The sequence below is a fragment of the Colletotrichum aenigma genome (genome assembly GCF_013390185.1).
Source record: "Colletotrichum aenigma strain Cg56 chromosome Unknown KSG_Cg56_contig03, whole genome shotgun sequence".
Taxonomy (NCBI): domain Eukaryota; kingdom Fungi; phylum Ascomycota; class Sordariomycetes; order Glomerellales; family Glomerellaceae; genus Colletotrichum; species Colletotrichum aenigma.
This window is the reverse complement of record NW_023500909.1, coordinates 2574976-2591064: the sequence shown is the minus strand read 5'-3', so window position 1 is coordinate 2591064 and position 16089 is coordinate 2574976. Positions and strand designations below refer to the sequence as shown.

Below are 16089 nucleotides of genomic sequence, written 5' to 3'. Positions count from 1 at the left end.
CATCAGCTTACAATTACCAAACCAAGCCCGCACCGTCAAACCAACAACCACTTCTCTATCAATTCATATCACAGTTACAAATCAAAGCTCACATACAACTCTCAACTACACATCTTTCATACACAACTCCTCGGTCAATACAACTTGACCACCTTCACCAAGCCAACACCAGTTTATTCACGTCTCCATGAGCCCTTCCACCATGCCCGCCCGCCAGGACGCCTACTCCGTCTCCATCCCCATCTCTCCCCCTCCCCCGAGCGATCTGTCGACCTACATGCGCTCGATGCACCAACACACCAAGCGCCAAATGGAGGCTGCGAACCGCTCATCGTCGCGGAGATCGGGTGGCCGCACTTCCTACCCCGGCCACTCCAACGGTCACTCTAGCCCCGACTACAGCTCATAATTGGGTCTTTCAACACGCATCACACAACAGTCGGCCTTCGAGGTTGACGCTTCATGCCTTGCCCTGGCTGTCATATGACTCCAAGGCATCGGCTCCGACATTTCAGAGAGCGAATGCAGCGAATTGAAGCAAATGGCGCGAGGAGGATAAAACACGAGTTTGAGGCGTACGATTTGCGACCGGTACAACTGTTACGGTGAACACCCACAACGAAGCATTGGAATGGCGCGAAATATCTGTTTATGATTGTTCATGTTTTTTCATTTACAGCCAAGCCGAGATTTGGTTCTGGTTTTCGCAAGGCGTTGGGGAGAATACATGGGCAGATCAATACTGTCTATGATTTTATGAATAGATGAAACTTTCAATCGTCACCACCAACAATGGCAATGTCTTGCAACCGTGATTGTGATATGTATAATCGCGAGTATTCCAATGCCATTTCTCTAGTCAGCAGGTCTGTCGGTGCCGTTGATAATGTGGTTGGTATCATAATTATGTTGCCTGTCTACTTAGACCACACTAACGATATGGTCGGTAGTGTCATTGATTTTGCTTGTCCAACAATGCTAATTCTTAGTCGTCACCGTTTCACTACCTCACTTCTGACAATTAGTACCGAAAATTCAAGACAGGAAAATTAGTCACAATCCTAGCCTTGCGACTAGTCGTACGTCCACCTAACCAACATCACAACAAACTAATTTCCCTAGCCTCGATTCTGAAGCTCAGTACAATCCCCGTCTCGATCGGCTCGTCCCCAAACCGCCCCCCTCCTTGCCCCCCATCTCCGCGTCACTCTCCCGAAAGCTCACATGCCACCAAAAAGCTTCACACACAAAAACAATCTGACAAGCTCACAAGCTTAAACAAAAACGACTGCGCTACGCCAAGCTGAGCACGCAGCATGAAGAAGCAAGGCGCCTATTACCGTAAAGATCCACAGTACCTCAGTTCATGGACGGGGCGAATTAGAGTTCACCTGAGCACAGATGCATACCCAGTGTTGTCAGGGGAGGAAGAAGAGAAGGGTGAAGTAGGGCTCCTTGCATAGCATTCATGGAATGTCACCGAAGGCGAAGGGTGCAAGCGAACGAAGGTCGAGAAGTGACGTCTAATTTCTCCAAACTTGACGTGCAGAGTCTATTCAGCCTATCCCCCACCGACGAACGGGCCTCGACCGTCCCCTCGGTCCGCACACCATTGCCTAACAATCATTACGCCGGAGTCCAAATGCCATAGGTCGCCTCGTCTGTGCGACGCCTCTCTGTTCCGAAACGCCATGCCCCCCCAACTTTAATATTCCTAGATAATCAAACACCAACCATCCATGTGTGCGCCGGCCGCGCGATGACGTGCAGAAGCCTCAGCCTCGCCTGCAACATGACGGCAGCCTTCCAAATTTTGCATCAGCCGTACCCTCGTCTCACTCACACCAGCGAGGGTTTCTTCTTGATGCCCAACGCCGCAGAGTAGTCCTTCTTCTTCTTGACCGTCCTCTTGGCGGGAGGCGGAGGCGGTGGGGGCATCGACGAGGTATCCTTAGCAACCGTCTCGCTCTTCGCCGTTGACGAAGACGCAGACGAACCCGCCACCAGCTCCTCCACAACATCGTCCTCAATAATCTCCTCCCCAAGATCCGCAGCAGCGCGGTCCCTGGCAGCAGCGAACGCTTTCCTCGCAGCTTCATCGTCCTCCCTTTCCAACCGCGCCTTCTCCTCGTCCTCGGGCCTGACGACATAGTCCGCAAAGTCGACGCCGTCCTTCTCGGACCGCTGGATGCGCGCGTTGCGCTGGCGGATCTCGTCCAGCGCGTCGGCCGCGGCCATCTCCCTCCGCGCGTCCTCGTTCTTGGCCTCCAGGTCGGCCATCGCGTTGCGCTCCTCCTCGCCCGCGGCCTCGGCCTCCTCGCGCTCGAGTCTGTCCAGGCGCTCCTCGACGGATTCCTGTTCTTCCTCCTTGTTGCGCCAAGGCTCCATGTTCCGCACGGCGCCCTTGACCATCATGTAGCCTGCCGACTTGGGGTCGGTACGGAAAACGATCTCTGAGGAGCATCTGGTGCAACGGATCGAAAAGCGGTGTATTTGGATGCCCAGATAGCGTTCTTCCTGGTGCGTCTCTTTTCTCGCATTAAATTTACGACCTTTATAAATATATTCGCCGCAGGAGGTGCACTTCATCGAGTAGGGCGCCATGATTCTGACGGTCTGGCACTTGGGGCCCGTCGACTTGGGCCCACGCTTGCGGGTGATGTCTGCCGGGTTGAAATCCGGGGGGTAGTACTTCTGGAGAACTTTTCGCTCGGACATGATGGGCGACTCGGTGTGGTTTGTGGTTGCGGTGGCGCACAGTCGTGGGAGTCGCTGTTGAAGAGGTTGAAGATGTCGCGATAAAGCTGCCTGCACTGACCCAAGCTAACTTCGATGGTTGATGGATGACAAAGGTGGGGCACGGACGGTACGTGAGCCCCACCTAACAGACGGCCCTCGGAATTCCGGCAGATCAGAAATTCCGCAATACATTAACGGTTGCGCAACGACGACAGCCAGTTTCCGTTTTCTGAGTATTGTCACCGTTTCAATCATGAACACTACCGTCCGCGCCGCAAGGACATCTCGAAACTGAGCATCTTTCTGCTTCACATCACAAGCAATTCATAAGTCCACAATTGCCAACGTCACTACATCTGGGCACTTTCTCACCTCGTAGGAGCTACCTCCGGTTTCCAGGGGACCAACCTGAACGCTAGCCAAAGTCAAACCCGCGCTGTCGGCGTCGTCCGGCGACGAGCCTCACCAATCTCCATCTGACTCCCGACTTTCCCTGTCCACACGTGCAGAACCAAGGTCATCCGTCCATCGAACCTGATCACGCGCAGCAGAGCCCGAGCTTCTCAAATTTCCCGACATTCATGGAATTCCTTCTCCAACTCGGGCACCAACGCAACCCCCAACTCAAATGGTCGTCTATCGTCGACGGCCGCCGTGGGCTGATGAACAGGGCAGACATGGATATGCCCAGAAGACAAAGGAACTGAGGGGTCGACGTGACACCGTTTGGCCGCTGCAGAATGCGACACTGAATGGGCAGAAAAAGTTGAGGGCACAGGTGGTGAAATTGTTGGATATGGCATCCTTGGTCGTCCAGCCTCGACCCGAGGGTGCCCCACTGTCGATCTTGCTCGTTCCAAGGTTTGAGGACGGCTGGGGACCGAAAAGTTGGCAGCGTCGTTGATTCCGTCCCGCGAAAACAGGGGTCCATTGCATGCGCGTCTTAACACCGCTAGAGCAACGCGCAGGACGCCATCGTGAAAAAGCAAGACGATGGTACTCTGTTCCCGAATGGTCCGTGAAAAGGGGTCCTTGGACTAAGGTACGCCTCCAACAGCCGGTTGGTCATGAATCACCACCCGTCGCATTGGGACGCTCGTATCACTCGCGAAGACCACAGTTTGCGGGTTCAAAACCGGATCACCACGCAGGACCGACCCATTGACCTTGTAGAGACCGAGCGACACAGTCAAGCAGCCCTGCCGCTCTCCGGTCAGTGGACGTTTGCATCGTGGGATACAACGAGGACGACTGCTGGGCTCACCGAGCATCATCCCATCGTGTTTGACCGTTCACCCGCCAAAAAGTGATCGTCGCTGCGCGATTCCAATAATTTCAGTCTCCTGCAGATGGATCCTGCAGCCACACAGTCTGGCGTTGGCCGAACGGTTCGACATCAGATGGGGAATCAAGGAGTCCCATTGATCCCCAGCTCGCTCCTAGCTCCTTGTCAAACTTTAAAAGATATTGCGGGTCTACGGACCAAGTTCTCAGTCAGTCAGCCACGCCATTCCTCCTTTCAAGCGCCCTCTTTCACGCCCACCTCCAGCATTTCGGCCAAGAGGTCCCATTTTGTTGCCGCCTCGTCGCTTGAAGCCCTGGCAACCCCCCTCAACCCCCCACAGATGAACCTCAAGTGCCTCTCGAAATCCGTTTTAATCTCCCGCAGGCTCTCGAGGTAGCCCTTGCCCCCATTGAGGGTGCCCCTTTGGGCCCTGTCCCCGAGACCCTCCGTTCCGTCATCGTCACTGTCTTCGGTGTAAACGACCGGTTTTCGCCGGCGAGGGCTCGCTTTCATCGGCGAGGACATGAGCGACAAGCGGGACAGTTCCTGCGCCTCCTCGGCCTCCTCGGCGGCACTGGCGCTTTGCGCGTCTTCTAGTTTCGCAGCCAAATCCATTATGTCCAACGTAGCACCCCGTATGGGATCCAATTTTCTGCCGAGACACGCCGCGTCAACAACCTGCTTCACGAAGGCTGCATGGACTCTGATCATGGCATCGACGTCATACGCGTCTCGTAGATTCCGCCGCAGCTGTTCTGTGTAAGGTGCTAATACCAACGTGACAAGGTATGTCTGGATGCAGTTGCAGAACCACATGAGCTTTGAGCGGAGAGAATAGTACAGAGCCCTGTTGCCCCAGATCTCCCTGTGGGTTGCGAGTTCGTCTAGGATGCGGTTACGTTGCAGCAGACCGGCGGCACGTCGGATCTGCATTAGCAGAGTGAACACCGCCTGGTAATGGACAATCGTATCTGGGGTCACCACCAGCTGTACGGGCCAAGGCAATCGATATTGGAGAACGATCTCTGGCAATGCCTTCTGAACCTGGTCGCGAGCAGCGACGACGGACACTTTCTGACCTTCTTGGCGGACGTTGACGACAATACGAGTCGAATCAACGCGTGACATGAAGGCCTCCTGCGCCAGTCCGGTCAGGGAGTATCTATCATGCCAGTCAGGCCGAAGGGCGTCTAGCCTCATAAAGATCCCTTTGCAAAATGTGTCTGCGGCAGATCCGTCGGCCATGAGATACAGATACTTCAGGGCCTCGATACCTGCCTCAAGCTTGCAGGAGTCGAATAAAGCCTGTTTCAACGTCTCGGATGTGGCGTGATACTTGCTTTGCATCCAAAGATTGAATGCGGATGTGAAGAGCTCAGGGAATGGCGCAAGTTCCAAGCCGGTTGGGCACACAGAGGCGAACGTGAGAGGTGGCTCTACTTCCGCCCACAAAGCCCGAACCGACTCGTACTTGCCGAGGTGTTTGAGGACGACAATGCTCTTGCCAGCCCGGAATATCTTATCAACACTAGGCTGAAGAAAGCTGGGAGCGTGAAGGACACCGTCTGATGTTCTCCTGAGTTTGAACTGTTCTTGCCAGACCTGCCGAAGTGGGACTTGAGTGGATGACTCCGATACAAAGAAGATTTTGTCTCCTGCAATCAGCTGTCCCTCCGCCATCCATAGACGAATCGGCCGCAGATAAACTTGGAAACAGTTGAAGAATATTTGGCCTAGAAAGTCATATGTCGTGCTGCGACCGGACAACTGGGCGACGCCGATCTCGTCGTAAAGGAGCTCCAGGTAACGGAACGCGCCGCCGTTTGCCGGGTCGTAAAGCTGCCAAACGATTTCAGAGAGGGCTCTCAGGGGTTCAAGGTGAGGCCTGAGCTCTTCAAGAATGGCCGCCATGCTGACGACCGTATCTTCGCGCGGGACTGACAGACGCTGGTGAATATCAGATATTCTTGTGTCAAATGTTCGTAGGCTTGCGAGAACGTTGTCACGGAAGACCTGGAAAAGTGGTGCATTCTGGGCCTTCTTCGCAAACGTCCGTAACAGTGACATCTGGCGACCCGTTTCGGCGTATGCGTTTATCAATGCTTTGTAGGTATCCCATGTGATATTCGACATCTGGTAGGCAGGATCGGGAGTTCCGTCCTTCTGGAAAAGTGTCGTAGGGAGGCCTTGCAACATAAATAGCACCTCTCTTGTCGTTTGGAACTCGGTGACAGGAACCTTGTGTTGCCGACCAGAGGGCGCCTTTTCAACTTTCTGTCTCCACGCTTGACTGCCTTGCACTTCTTTGAGGGCAGCATCATCCGCGGATGCGATTTCAAAGTCCTCTGGCCTCCTGCCGACTACGACATCGGCACCAAACAGCGACGTATCATCGGTCTCGCTTGCGGTATCTGATTTGGAGTCGATGTATTCGTCGGCCGATCCGTCGCTGTAGTCGATGGACTTCCATATATCGGGATCATCGTTCCAGCCATCCTCCTTGGCGATGTCCTCCCACCTGAGGGGCGGCTCAGCATCTCCATCTGGTTCCCGTAATACCTCTAGGTCGATCAATCGTGTTTTCTGTGTCGGTCGGTCGGCAAGCTCGAGAAGAAAGTGCAAAATATCTGGTGTCCATTTGGTGCGGTGCTCCTCTAGCGCATTTTTGCTTTCTCTAAACGCATCGGCCAAGCCTTCACGATGGTGGACCCGGAATCGCTCCTCCAGCCCTACAAGCTGGTTTTCGACATCGAATTGGTTGGTTCGCAGGAAGTTGTTGTACCTCAATGTGCGCAGCGATGATTCGCGCAAGAGATTGAACTTCTGCCGGCCGATCTGCTTGCCACGGTGTTAGCAGTGGACGGGCCGAGCTGCATTGCATTGCGTACAGCTTCAAGATGGGATGAACAGTCTCACACCTTGTCGGGCGTCGATGTGATGACCTCGACAAGCTCGTCCGTCAGAGCGGTGAGCTTGGCGAGAAAAGCCATGATCTGACTCCGTAGATAGACTGTCGACAGGTGTCGTCGGGGCTCAAATCATGGGAGCGCGAAGAAGCGCAAGCATGAATACAATTTGCTGGTGCTACCGGGAGACGCGTTCAGTGTTGCGTTGCTCGATGAGGACGCGCCGGCAGACGACACTGCAGTTCCACGCCCGGAAGGAGGGGGGCGGGGGTGTTGGGCCTCCTTATCGATGCAGTTACAGGGATTGGATAACGAAAGCACCCGCCATAGGCCTCATACTGGACGCTAATTGACAAATTTCATGGGGTGACATCAGCCTCAACCAGCCAGCGACCGGGACAATTGCTGCAGCACCCCTTTTCGAAATTTACGCGTAAGAAATCTGGCCTAGCCAACACCGATCAACATTTCTCCCTTTAACTCCAACGACCTCAAAAACGACGGCACGAGCCGCGACCGAGAATTTCCCACCAAAACGGACGACACGACTCGGCTCTTCCACTAGCCCTCGACAATCGCGCGAACCTTCTGCTGACGACGGTCCACCGACCAAGAGACGCGGCAGACATAGCCTTAAACCCTGTGTCCACGAGTTCGATTGCGACTTTGCGTTCCACATTACGTCCAACATGGCGGTCGCGCGGCCAGTTCGAGCTCTGGCTCTAGCCGCCGTGATGCTCTGGTGTTTCTTCCTCTATCAGATCTTTGGTCCCGAGAGACCGATAACGAAGCCTGTGCGCTACGATAACGGGCGAGACCCCAACCTAGATCGTGAGCTGCCTCTACTGCCCTTGGTTGCTCATTGGCGGCGCTAACCATTGTGACATCGAACAGCTACCGGCGAACCCTCGGGTGTACTAACGTATGCCTCCGACAAGTATGCCCCAGGCATTGCGGACTCTGCGCGCATCAACGCCACCCTGCTGGCGTTGGTCAGGAACGAGGAGCTGGACCAGATGATCGGATCCATGGTGGACCTCGAGAGGACCTGGAACCACAAGTTCAACTACCCCTGGACCTTCTTCAACGAGGTCCCCTTCACGGATGAGTTCAAGAGGAGGACTCAGGCGGCCACCAAGGCCGAATGCAGATACGGTACGCTATTGCTGTTCGCCATGGTTCAGTGCTTGTTCTAACCGGCTTTTCGCAGAGCTCATTCCCAAGGAACACTGGGAGATGCCGTCATGGATCAACAAGGATCTCTACGAGGAGTCTGTTAAGATCCTCAAGGAGAACGACATTCAGTACGCCGATAAGGTCTCGTACCACTCCATGTGCCGCTGGAACAGTGGCATGTTCTACAGACATCCCGCTCTGCAGCACACCAAGTACTACTGGCGTGTTGAGCCCAAGGTTCACTTCTTCTGCGACGTTGACTACGATGTCTTCCGTTACATGCAAGACAACAACAAGACCTATGGTTTCACCATCAACTTGTACGATGCCCCCAAGTCCATCCCGACGTTGTGGCCCGAGACCGTCAAGTTCCTCGCGCAACATCCCGAGTACATCCACGACAACAACGCCATGGCTTGGCTTACCGACAAGGCTGGTCGTCCCGAAAACAACATCGACGCTAACGGCTACTCAACCTGCCATTTCTGGAGTAACTTTGAGATTGCAGACATCGACTTTTGGCGCAGCCAGGCTTACGAGGACTATTTCAACCACCTGGACCGTGCCGGAGGTTTCTTCTACGAGCGATGGGGAGATGCTCCTGTGCACAGCATTGCCCTGGGTCTTTTCGAGGACAAGTCCAAGATCCACTGGTAAGTGACGCAACGACATGTATGCGACCGACCACAACTGACCCGCAATAGGTTCCGCGACATTGGGTACCAGCACATTCCCTTCTTTAACTGCCCCAACTCTCCCAAGTGCAAGGGCTGCGTCACCGGTCGGTTCACCGACGGCGAGGCTTGGCTGCACAAGGACGACTGCCGTCCGAACTGGTTCAAGTACGTCGGCATGGACTAATTGGCCCTCGCATGGGCATGCTTCCTGTTCTGTACTTTTTTGGTTGGCAACAATTGGGGATTTGCTAGGGAGCATCTGGTTACTGACGGTGTTGGGCGTCTGCGGAACATCCATACGTGTGTAGAGTACCACGGGGTCAATGACGGACATGACCTTGCATGATTTTGAGACATTTTTGCTAGAAATTGGGGCTTCTAAATGAAAAGCCCTGTACAAAGAGCATCTCATTTCCATGATCTATAACTTTATAACGAGCCAAAAACAGTCGCGACGCCAGACGTGCCGCCGACACAGAACTGGTCTCCCCATCCGTCATCTCGCCAGGCCATGCAACTAATGACATTGCTCCTCTCCTTCTCCCTTCCGTCCTTCCCAAGCACTTTCTTTTTGGGTTCATAGCCTTCGGGCCATGGGACCTTGACTGTCGCGACAAGCTTGCCGGTCAACAAATCCCAGGCCCAAATCTTGCCCTCCCCGTTTAATCCTGCCGGCCCAGTACCGGCAGTCAACTCGTCTCCAGCTATCACATACTTCTCCTTCCCTCCGAGGATACTCTGCACACGCAGCTCTTCGTTCTTCCATCCAGCATCCTCATAAGTCTTCAAGCAGCTACCGCTGTCCCGATCCATCAACCGGATCTTGCTATCGAGCGAGCCCACCAGCATCGCCTTGCCATCGCGCGTGAGCTTCAAACTCGTGACACTCGCCCCCATAGTATCAGTAATGCACTTCCCCATCCTCACGTCGTAGCTCCTAACCCGCCCGTCAACGCTGCCCGCGACAATCTCTGCGTCTCTGACGACAAGCGCCGTGACGGAGTCCTTGGCCTCGTCCATCACCTGCACCGGCTTCGCAGAGTTGGATTTGCAGTCCCAGACCCGCACGCTGGTGTCGAAGCCCGCCGAGATGACAAGCGAGTCCCCGTCCCCGCCGAACGCGACGCAGTTGATGCGCGAGGAATGGCCGTGGACGTTGCCGCCGAAGCGGCGGAGGGTTGTGGCGGATGCGACGTCCCACAGGAAGACGGCGCGGTCGCCGCCGCAGGAGGCGAAGCGCTCGTTGTCCGCCGCGACGGCTAGGTCAAGTACTTCGTAGCCATGTGAGGCATAGCTCTGGATCATGCGGCCCTCAGGCACGCGAGGAGTGGTTCTGGTGGTGAGGTTGGAGGTGTAGCGGGGGTTGGCATCCTGGGTTGCTGGGTTGTACAGGCGGATGGTGCGGTCTGCGGAGCCGGTGAGGATGTAGGTACCGGGAGACGAAGAGTATGTAACAGCATGGACGGGGCCTTGGTTTTGTGAGTCAGTCACTTGGCGACTTGAAAGATATGAGTGCGAAGGTATTCGCATCTCAAAGTCGTGTCCCGGGTTTGCGGCTCACCATTCGAGCCCAGCAAGTGGGCGACAGGTCTGTCAGGAAATGACATCTTTAGCGGTCGGCAATACGCCCATTACGAGGGGGAAATAATTCCTGGCCAGCGATCTTTCATGACTCAAAGAAATGAAAGTCTTTTCGCAGTTTTTTCTTACGCGCGCCCTTTCATGTAAGTTGTTAGTGGTCATGCTCGTTTGAAGAGGTAGATAGAGTGACCCTCTGGGTCCTCGCTTTAGTGCATAAATGTACACGGTGAGAGTAACTCTGTGAGACTCTACATCACCCCCACCTAAGTCAAGGCGAGAAATCAATGAACAAGAGAGAAGTGAGTGACGTGAGAGATGGAAGTCCAAGCGTCTGATTTCTGCGAAACTTCGTGCAAGAGGAAACCTCAGAGGGCGAAAATTTTGGCGGGCGCATTGCTCAAGCTTTCTAACGCGAATTCACACTTAATTTTGCAACAGTGGCCGGTTGGCCCAATGGCAAGGCGTCTGACTACGATTCCGTCGTGCAATCAGGAGATTCTGGGTTCGACCCCCAGGCTGGTCATCTTTTTGCTTTCTTACTTCATCTTCCTCTGTGAATAAGAACTGTGTGCGTGTTGATCCTTTTCTAACAACGTTTTAGTAAGAATGCCTATGTTTCTTGTGCTTGAGCGACTATTTCCCCTTTAGGCGCATTGGCACCCTGATTTAGTGATTATCATCGTCGTTATGTCTAACACTGTCCTCGTGCCTTATACCTAACGTCATTCCTGATGAAAATAAACCGAAGTTCCCGATCCATTATGAGTAGACAGTAAATAAAGTTGCATAGACTTAGGATAATCAGCCGGCATCTTTGTGGGTGGTTCTGCTGTTACTTCCCGCAGAGGAGGAAGTGCATGATTGACTTGCGCCGCGATGCCTCGTAGTGGATGGCGGAAGTTCTTTGACAACCTTTCCGACGATGGTCAGAATCCGTCAACTTTGACGTGGTTTCAAGATCTTGCAGTGCCTCTGCGAGTCGAGACACAGCAAGCGAGACAGCTTCTGGATTGCCTGTGTATACGAGCCTGAAGCATCCTGGCACTGGTGACATAGACATCTTCATACAGGTCAGCGGTATTCATCTCACGCAACAGGACAACTCACTTCTCCGGGGCTGAGAAAGACGCCAGCCTCATGAAGTAGGTGCCGACAAAGTTTCATCTCTCGACTACTGTGGTCGTCGCCTGCGAAGGAGTCGAGCCATTTCGTCAACTTAACAAAGATGAAGACCCCACTATCGGCCTCCCAGAACGGAATTCTGTACTTGTCGAGGAGTTTGGCAGTGAAGTCGTACTGCTTCCCGAGCCTTTCGCGATAGACGGACACATATCGGTCGACTGCCTCCTCATTCTGCAGAAAGTGCATGAAAAAAGCGGCCGAAAAGCTCGTCACCCACGTGAAAAGCACCAGCCGTCTTACAGAACGCCAAAGGAGTTCGTTACGGGTGACGAGAAACCCGAGTCTTAGCCCGCCGCAGCCAAAGTCCTTGCTCGCGCCGTACATGCAGTGTATGTTTTCGGTAAACACCCCGTTTTCGGGGTCATCTGGGATGCTTAGCACAGATGTGAAGGGTGTAGCTGCCCGGTCATACGGAGTGAAGGTAGACAAGGCGTAAATCTCGTCGGATAACAGGTGCATCTTCCGCTGGCCGCAAAATCTGGCGATCTCGATGAGGGTGGCGCGTGGATACGTCCGTCCGCACGGGTTGCTTGGGTTGCACAAAAGGAGGGCTTTGGGAGTAACGCGACTCTTCTGGGCAGCAGAGTATGCTTTGCCCAGAGCCTTCATAACTTTTGCAGAGTCCTTGACCTCGAACTGGTCTTCGATGGTGTCGAGATCGACGTTGATGAGATTGACGCCTGTCCTGGCGCAGACATCATGAGGAAACATCATGTAAGTCGGAGTTATGACCATTATTCCCTCCCCTGGATTGCACATGGCAAACACCATCATGTCGATGAGCGAAGTGACGCCATTGGTGACTATAATATCATCTGCGCTCAGAGCTCGAGCCGGGCTGAAGTGACGGTTCATAAAATCACTGACGGCTTTAGAAAGGCCTGCAGATGTTAGAAGTGAAGCTATTTGACGGAATGCTTCTCACCTTTGGGCCCCATAACGTCTCCATACTTCATAGCTAAAACCGAGTCAACTCTGTTGCGCACTCAAGCATCACATGGCATACCTTCACTGAGACTATATGACTTTTCAAAGTTGGTCATTTCCTCCTCCAAAACATCATTCATGAGGCTGTTGATGGCTCCAGAGAGGTCGATAAGACCGTCAGGACATATCTTGGGGTCGTACTGTGGGAGTTTGCCCGCCTCATTTTCGAGATCGATGAACGCCCCGGATTCAAGATTGGCGAGCGCCCGCGCAGACGGCTTGATGGCGTGTTGCTTCGATGCCATTTTTCACTGCCTTCAACTTGTCTTCATGACCAACCTAGCGAGAGATAGGAAACTATCATCACGAACCTAAGACGGCCAGGTAGAGCCCCGCATCCCCAAGTGCGATGCCGGGGCCCCAGCAGATAGTTTAGGCCTGCCTATTCGGGCAGTCCGTTGCGCAGCATCATAGAAGCAACTGCAATTACCACCATCTGGACAAACTCCAATGATCGCAAAATACAAACTACCGATAATGGTGTATTTAACACGCAATTGTACAAGTCACCGTCAGCATTTAGACTTAAGGGAATGATCCTGGGTGACTATTGACCAGGAGCGTCGGGGATGCAAGAACATGGCAATGTAGGATAAACTCCAAATCAGCATATCCGCGCGCAGAAATTTAAAGAATCCCATGATGCATATCAACACCAACCAGCCGTGCCGCGCAAGCCGGTCAATGGAACTTTATCAACAACCGAAACATTCCAAAAGCCAAGACGACCCCTGAACCCTTGACCGTCCCGTCACCAGCCCACACCACTCGGCGAACCCTTCATGATCCAGACGGTACGTGGCGTACATGCAAGGGATGTCAACCGTCCTGCTGTGCACAACGGAAATCCGATTGTGTGGGTCGTGCATTTCACCGCGAAAGCAGAATTTCTTCTCCCGCGTGAAGGCACCCGCGCCCAGGTGACGTGAGGATCACCAGATGCCGTCACAGGGCCCTTTCTCCCTTCAAACGTGTGCCCCCCAGGAGATGCAAGGGCCGAAGGGTCCTGGGATGATCAAGCCCTCCTGTCTCGGTGCAATTCGCTCGAGACATGCGCTATCGTGGTTCCTGATTCCATGGGGAAATGACTTCATTCAGGCTTTTTGCCCCTCGCTGTTCCTGAACTCAATCGCAGCCGCCCAACCTTGCTACAGGCGATGTAAACTCAGAGAAGAGGGTTACAGAAGGCGGGAATAATTGCAGTTTTGAAATATCAAAATTGCAGGGCCCCGCAAGAAACTGAATTGAGGCCGAAAGTCGCTGGGTCGCTCACTTATACGCACAAAAGTGTGGGGCACTACCTGCTACGCTTGTTACATCCCGCTTTGGCCTTAGCAACCATCAATTAGCACTGGCCCAGATCGTCTAGTTGGTTAGGATGATACGTTGTGGTCTCCATCACTCAGCGATACCGTGTTGACGGCGGTTCGAATCCGCCTCTGGGCAGTAATCTTTTGCTTCTTGCTCTATTGGCATTGATTGGATCAAGCCTTTCGGTCTGTTTTTCGTTTTGCCGCCCCCTCTAACGCCAGTTAATCACGAGAATGGTGACAAGACCAATCGAGCGTTTATAAAAGTTGTGTTCTTCAACGTCAACAAATGACATCTACTTTCGATTCAACCTGCTGCTAAACGCCTCTCAGTGACGTCTGGGTATCATAAGTTAAATACGAACAAACACAGATCGTACATTTCCACTTCCTTTGACTGAAATGACCTCCCCATCCATCTCCAACTCGGGCGCCTCATCCTGTTCGGGCGATAAATCAGGCCAATCTCTCCACAACTCACATTTTGCAAGTCTAGTATGAGCTTTCCGCCGGACGAGCCTCACGACCCGGATAGCCTGCTCCAGATCGCCGACTTCGAACAGCAATATCTTTGGCTTCAACCAATCTGCAACATCAAATAACCTCGCGTAAAAGACATCGGCGTGATCACAATCATCGTACACCGGCAACTCCGCCCCCGGCACGAGCGCCAGCTTGGGTTCGTATTTGCGCACCGAATACCCCATCTGCCCCCGCCCGTACGTCCACACGCTGCTCGATATATACGGCGGGTTCGAGACCAAGACGTCGCAGGGTGGAATCGTCCGCATCGCGGCGTCGTCAAAGACATCCTCCCGCCTAAAGGCGATACTCTTCCGGTCTGCAGGTGGCACTAACACGCCCCTGTCGACGTTGCGCTTCAGATTCTCCCTGGAGAGGTTGACAGCGACCTCCGAGACATCAATACCAATTACGTCCACCATTCTCTCTGTTTTCGAGAGGGCATCATACAGCCCCAGAGCAATACAACCCGTTCCCGTGCAAAAGTCAACGACTCTCACATCACCGCTCTGGTTCAACGGCAGGTCCCCGCCGCGGATCATCTCGTCGAGATGCATGACATACGCCTCCGTCTCGGCGCGGGGGACGAGGACCCCCGGCCGACACCGAATGTCCAGCCTGCCAAAGGGCTGCGAGCCGAGGACGTACTGCAGCGGCACCCCACGTCCTCGTTTCGCGCACAACCTCGCCACGCGACGACGGCCGACCTCTTCTTCTCTCTGCTGCTGCAGCCCATCTCCAAAAGGCACGCGGGAATTTGAAGTATCGCGGACGTGCTCCCTGATCCACCGCAGCTCCGTGACAGCCGAGTCAATGTCGCGGCACGCCGGCAGCAAGGTCCTGACGTGCGGGGATATGGCGCCCGCCTGGCGTATGAGTGAGGGCGGGAGACGAGGCATTGGACGGCCGGCAGCGGTGGTGGTGGTTTTGGTGGGTTAGACTCTGGCGTGAGTCATGTAGATCATGGTGTCACTTGTGGCTTGTACGTAGTAAGCTGACGTCGGCCTTGATGAATGGGATGAAAAGTCTGTTTGCTTGGGGGAGGACGAAGTGGTGGTGGGAATATCTGGCAAATGTTGCTGAGGTGGGAAGCTTTGAATTTTTCCCCCGCTGGAGGAGCTGTCGCTGTCGCAGCAGCGCATGCTTCATTGGAGCTTGGGCCACCTGAGACACCACACCAACTGACTTACACGCCTGCGTCGGATGAGATGGGAGTCATTCGGATGTCATGATACGTCCAACTCTAAAGTGATGGGTTGTTTCATGTGGCAGTCGTAGGATGAACTTACCGATGATGTGCCTCGGAGGATCTCAAGAGTTCGGACTTGGCGGCATCGTCGCGTTCTCGGCCAGACGAAGGCATCGCCGAGGGGTAGTGCGCTATTGGGCGATGAGCCCACTCACTCATTGTTCTAAGGGGAGTTTTTGATGGTTGAGAACGGTAGTAATGTTGTATTCCAGCGAAGAGGAAGCAAGATGGGTAATCGCAATCTAAAAGACAATGGATGGTGTACAGTGTTGTTACAAGGTCTCAGAACCTGATAAGGAAAATCGATGGGATATCATCCCACCACGAACTCCGAAAAAAAATAACAAGTAGAAAAAGTTGTCAGACACCATGAACCCAAGCCCAGCAAACAAATCATACCTCCGTGACCGTGATATTCATAACGTTGTTCTTGTAGTCCTTGATGAAGCTCTCGTACCTTGGGTAGACCTTCTCG

General features: G+C 53.8%; 4 protein-coding genes across 4 annotated transcripts; 1 reads left to right on the top strand and 3 right to left on the bottom strand.

The window, feature by feature from the left end:
- Positions 1-1839: 1839 nt before the first annotated feature.
- Positions 1840-2718, bottom strand: cwf16 (Pre-mRNA-splicing factor cwf16; the record flags this gene model as incomplete). Its single annotated transcript, XM_037319930.1, has 1 exon — positions 1840-2718. The coding sequence occupies one exon, from the start codon at positions 2716-2718 to the stop codon at positions 1840-1842; it is 879 nt and encodes a 292-aa protein (XP_037182138.1).
- A 1540-nt stretch (positions 2719-4258) lies between these two features.
- TUBGCP5 (Gamma-tubulin complex component 5) lies at positions 4259-7014 on the bottom strand (the record flags this gene model as incomplete). Its single annotated transcript, XM_037319929.1, has 2 exons — positions 4259-6859; positions 6943-7014. 2 exons carry the CDS (start codon positions 7012-7014, stop codon positions 4259-4261), a joined length of 2673 nt encoding a protein of 890 aa, XP_037182137.1.
- A 605-nt stretch (positions 7015-7619) lies between these two features.
- On the top strand, positions 7620-8967 carry KTR4 (putative mannosyltransferase KTR4; the record flags this gene model as incomplete). Its single annotated transcript, XM_037319928.1, has 4 exons — positions 7620-7761; positions 7825-8085; positions 8141-8759; positions 8811-8967. 4 exons carry the CDS (start codon positions 7620-7622, stop codon positions 8965-8967), a joined length of 1179 nt encoding a protein of 392 aa, XP_037182136.1.
- Positions 8968-9212: 245 nt separating this feature from the next.
- WDR83 (WD repeat domain-containing protein 83) lies at positions 9213-12778 on the bottom strand (the record flags this gene model as incomplete). The annotated part of the gene is made up of 4 exons (XM_037319927.1): positions 9213-10252; positions 11540-12427; positions 12472-12504; positions 12553-12778. 4 exons carry the CDS (start codon positions 12776-12778, stop codon positions 9213-9215), a joined length of 2187 nt encoding a protein of 728 aa, XP_037182135.1.
- Positions 12779-16089: the final 3311 nt, after the last annotated feature.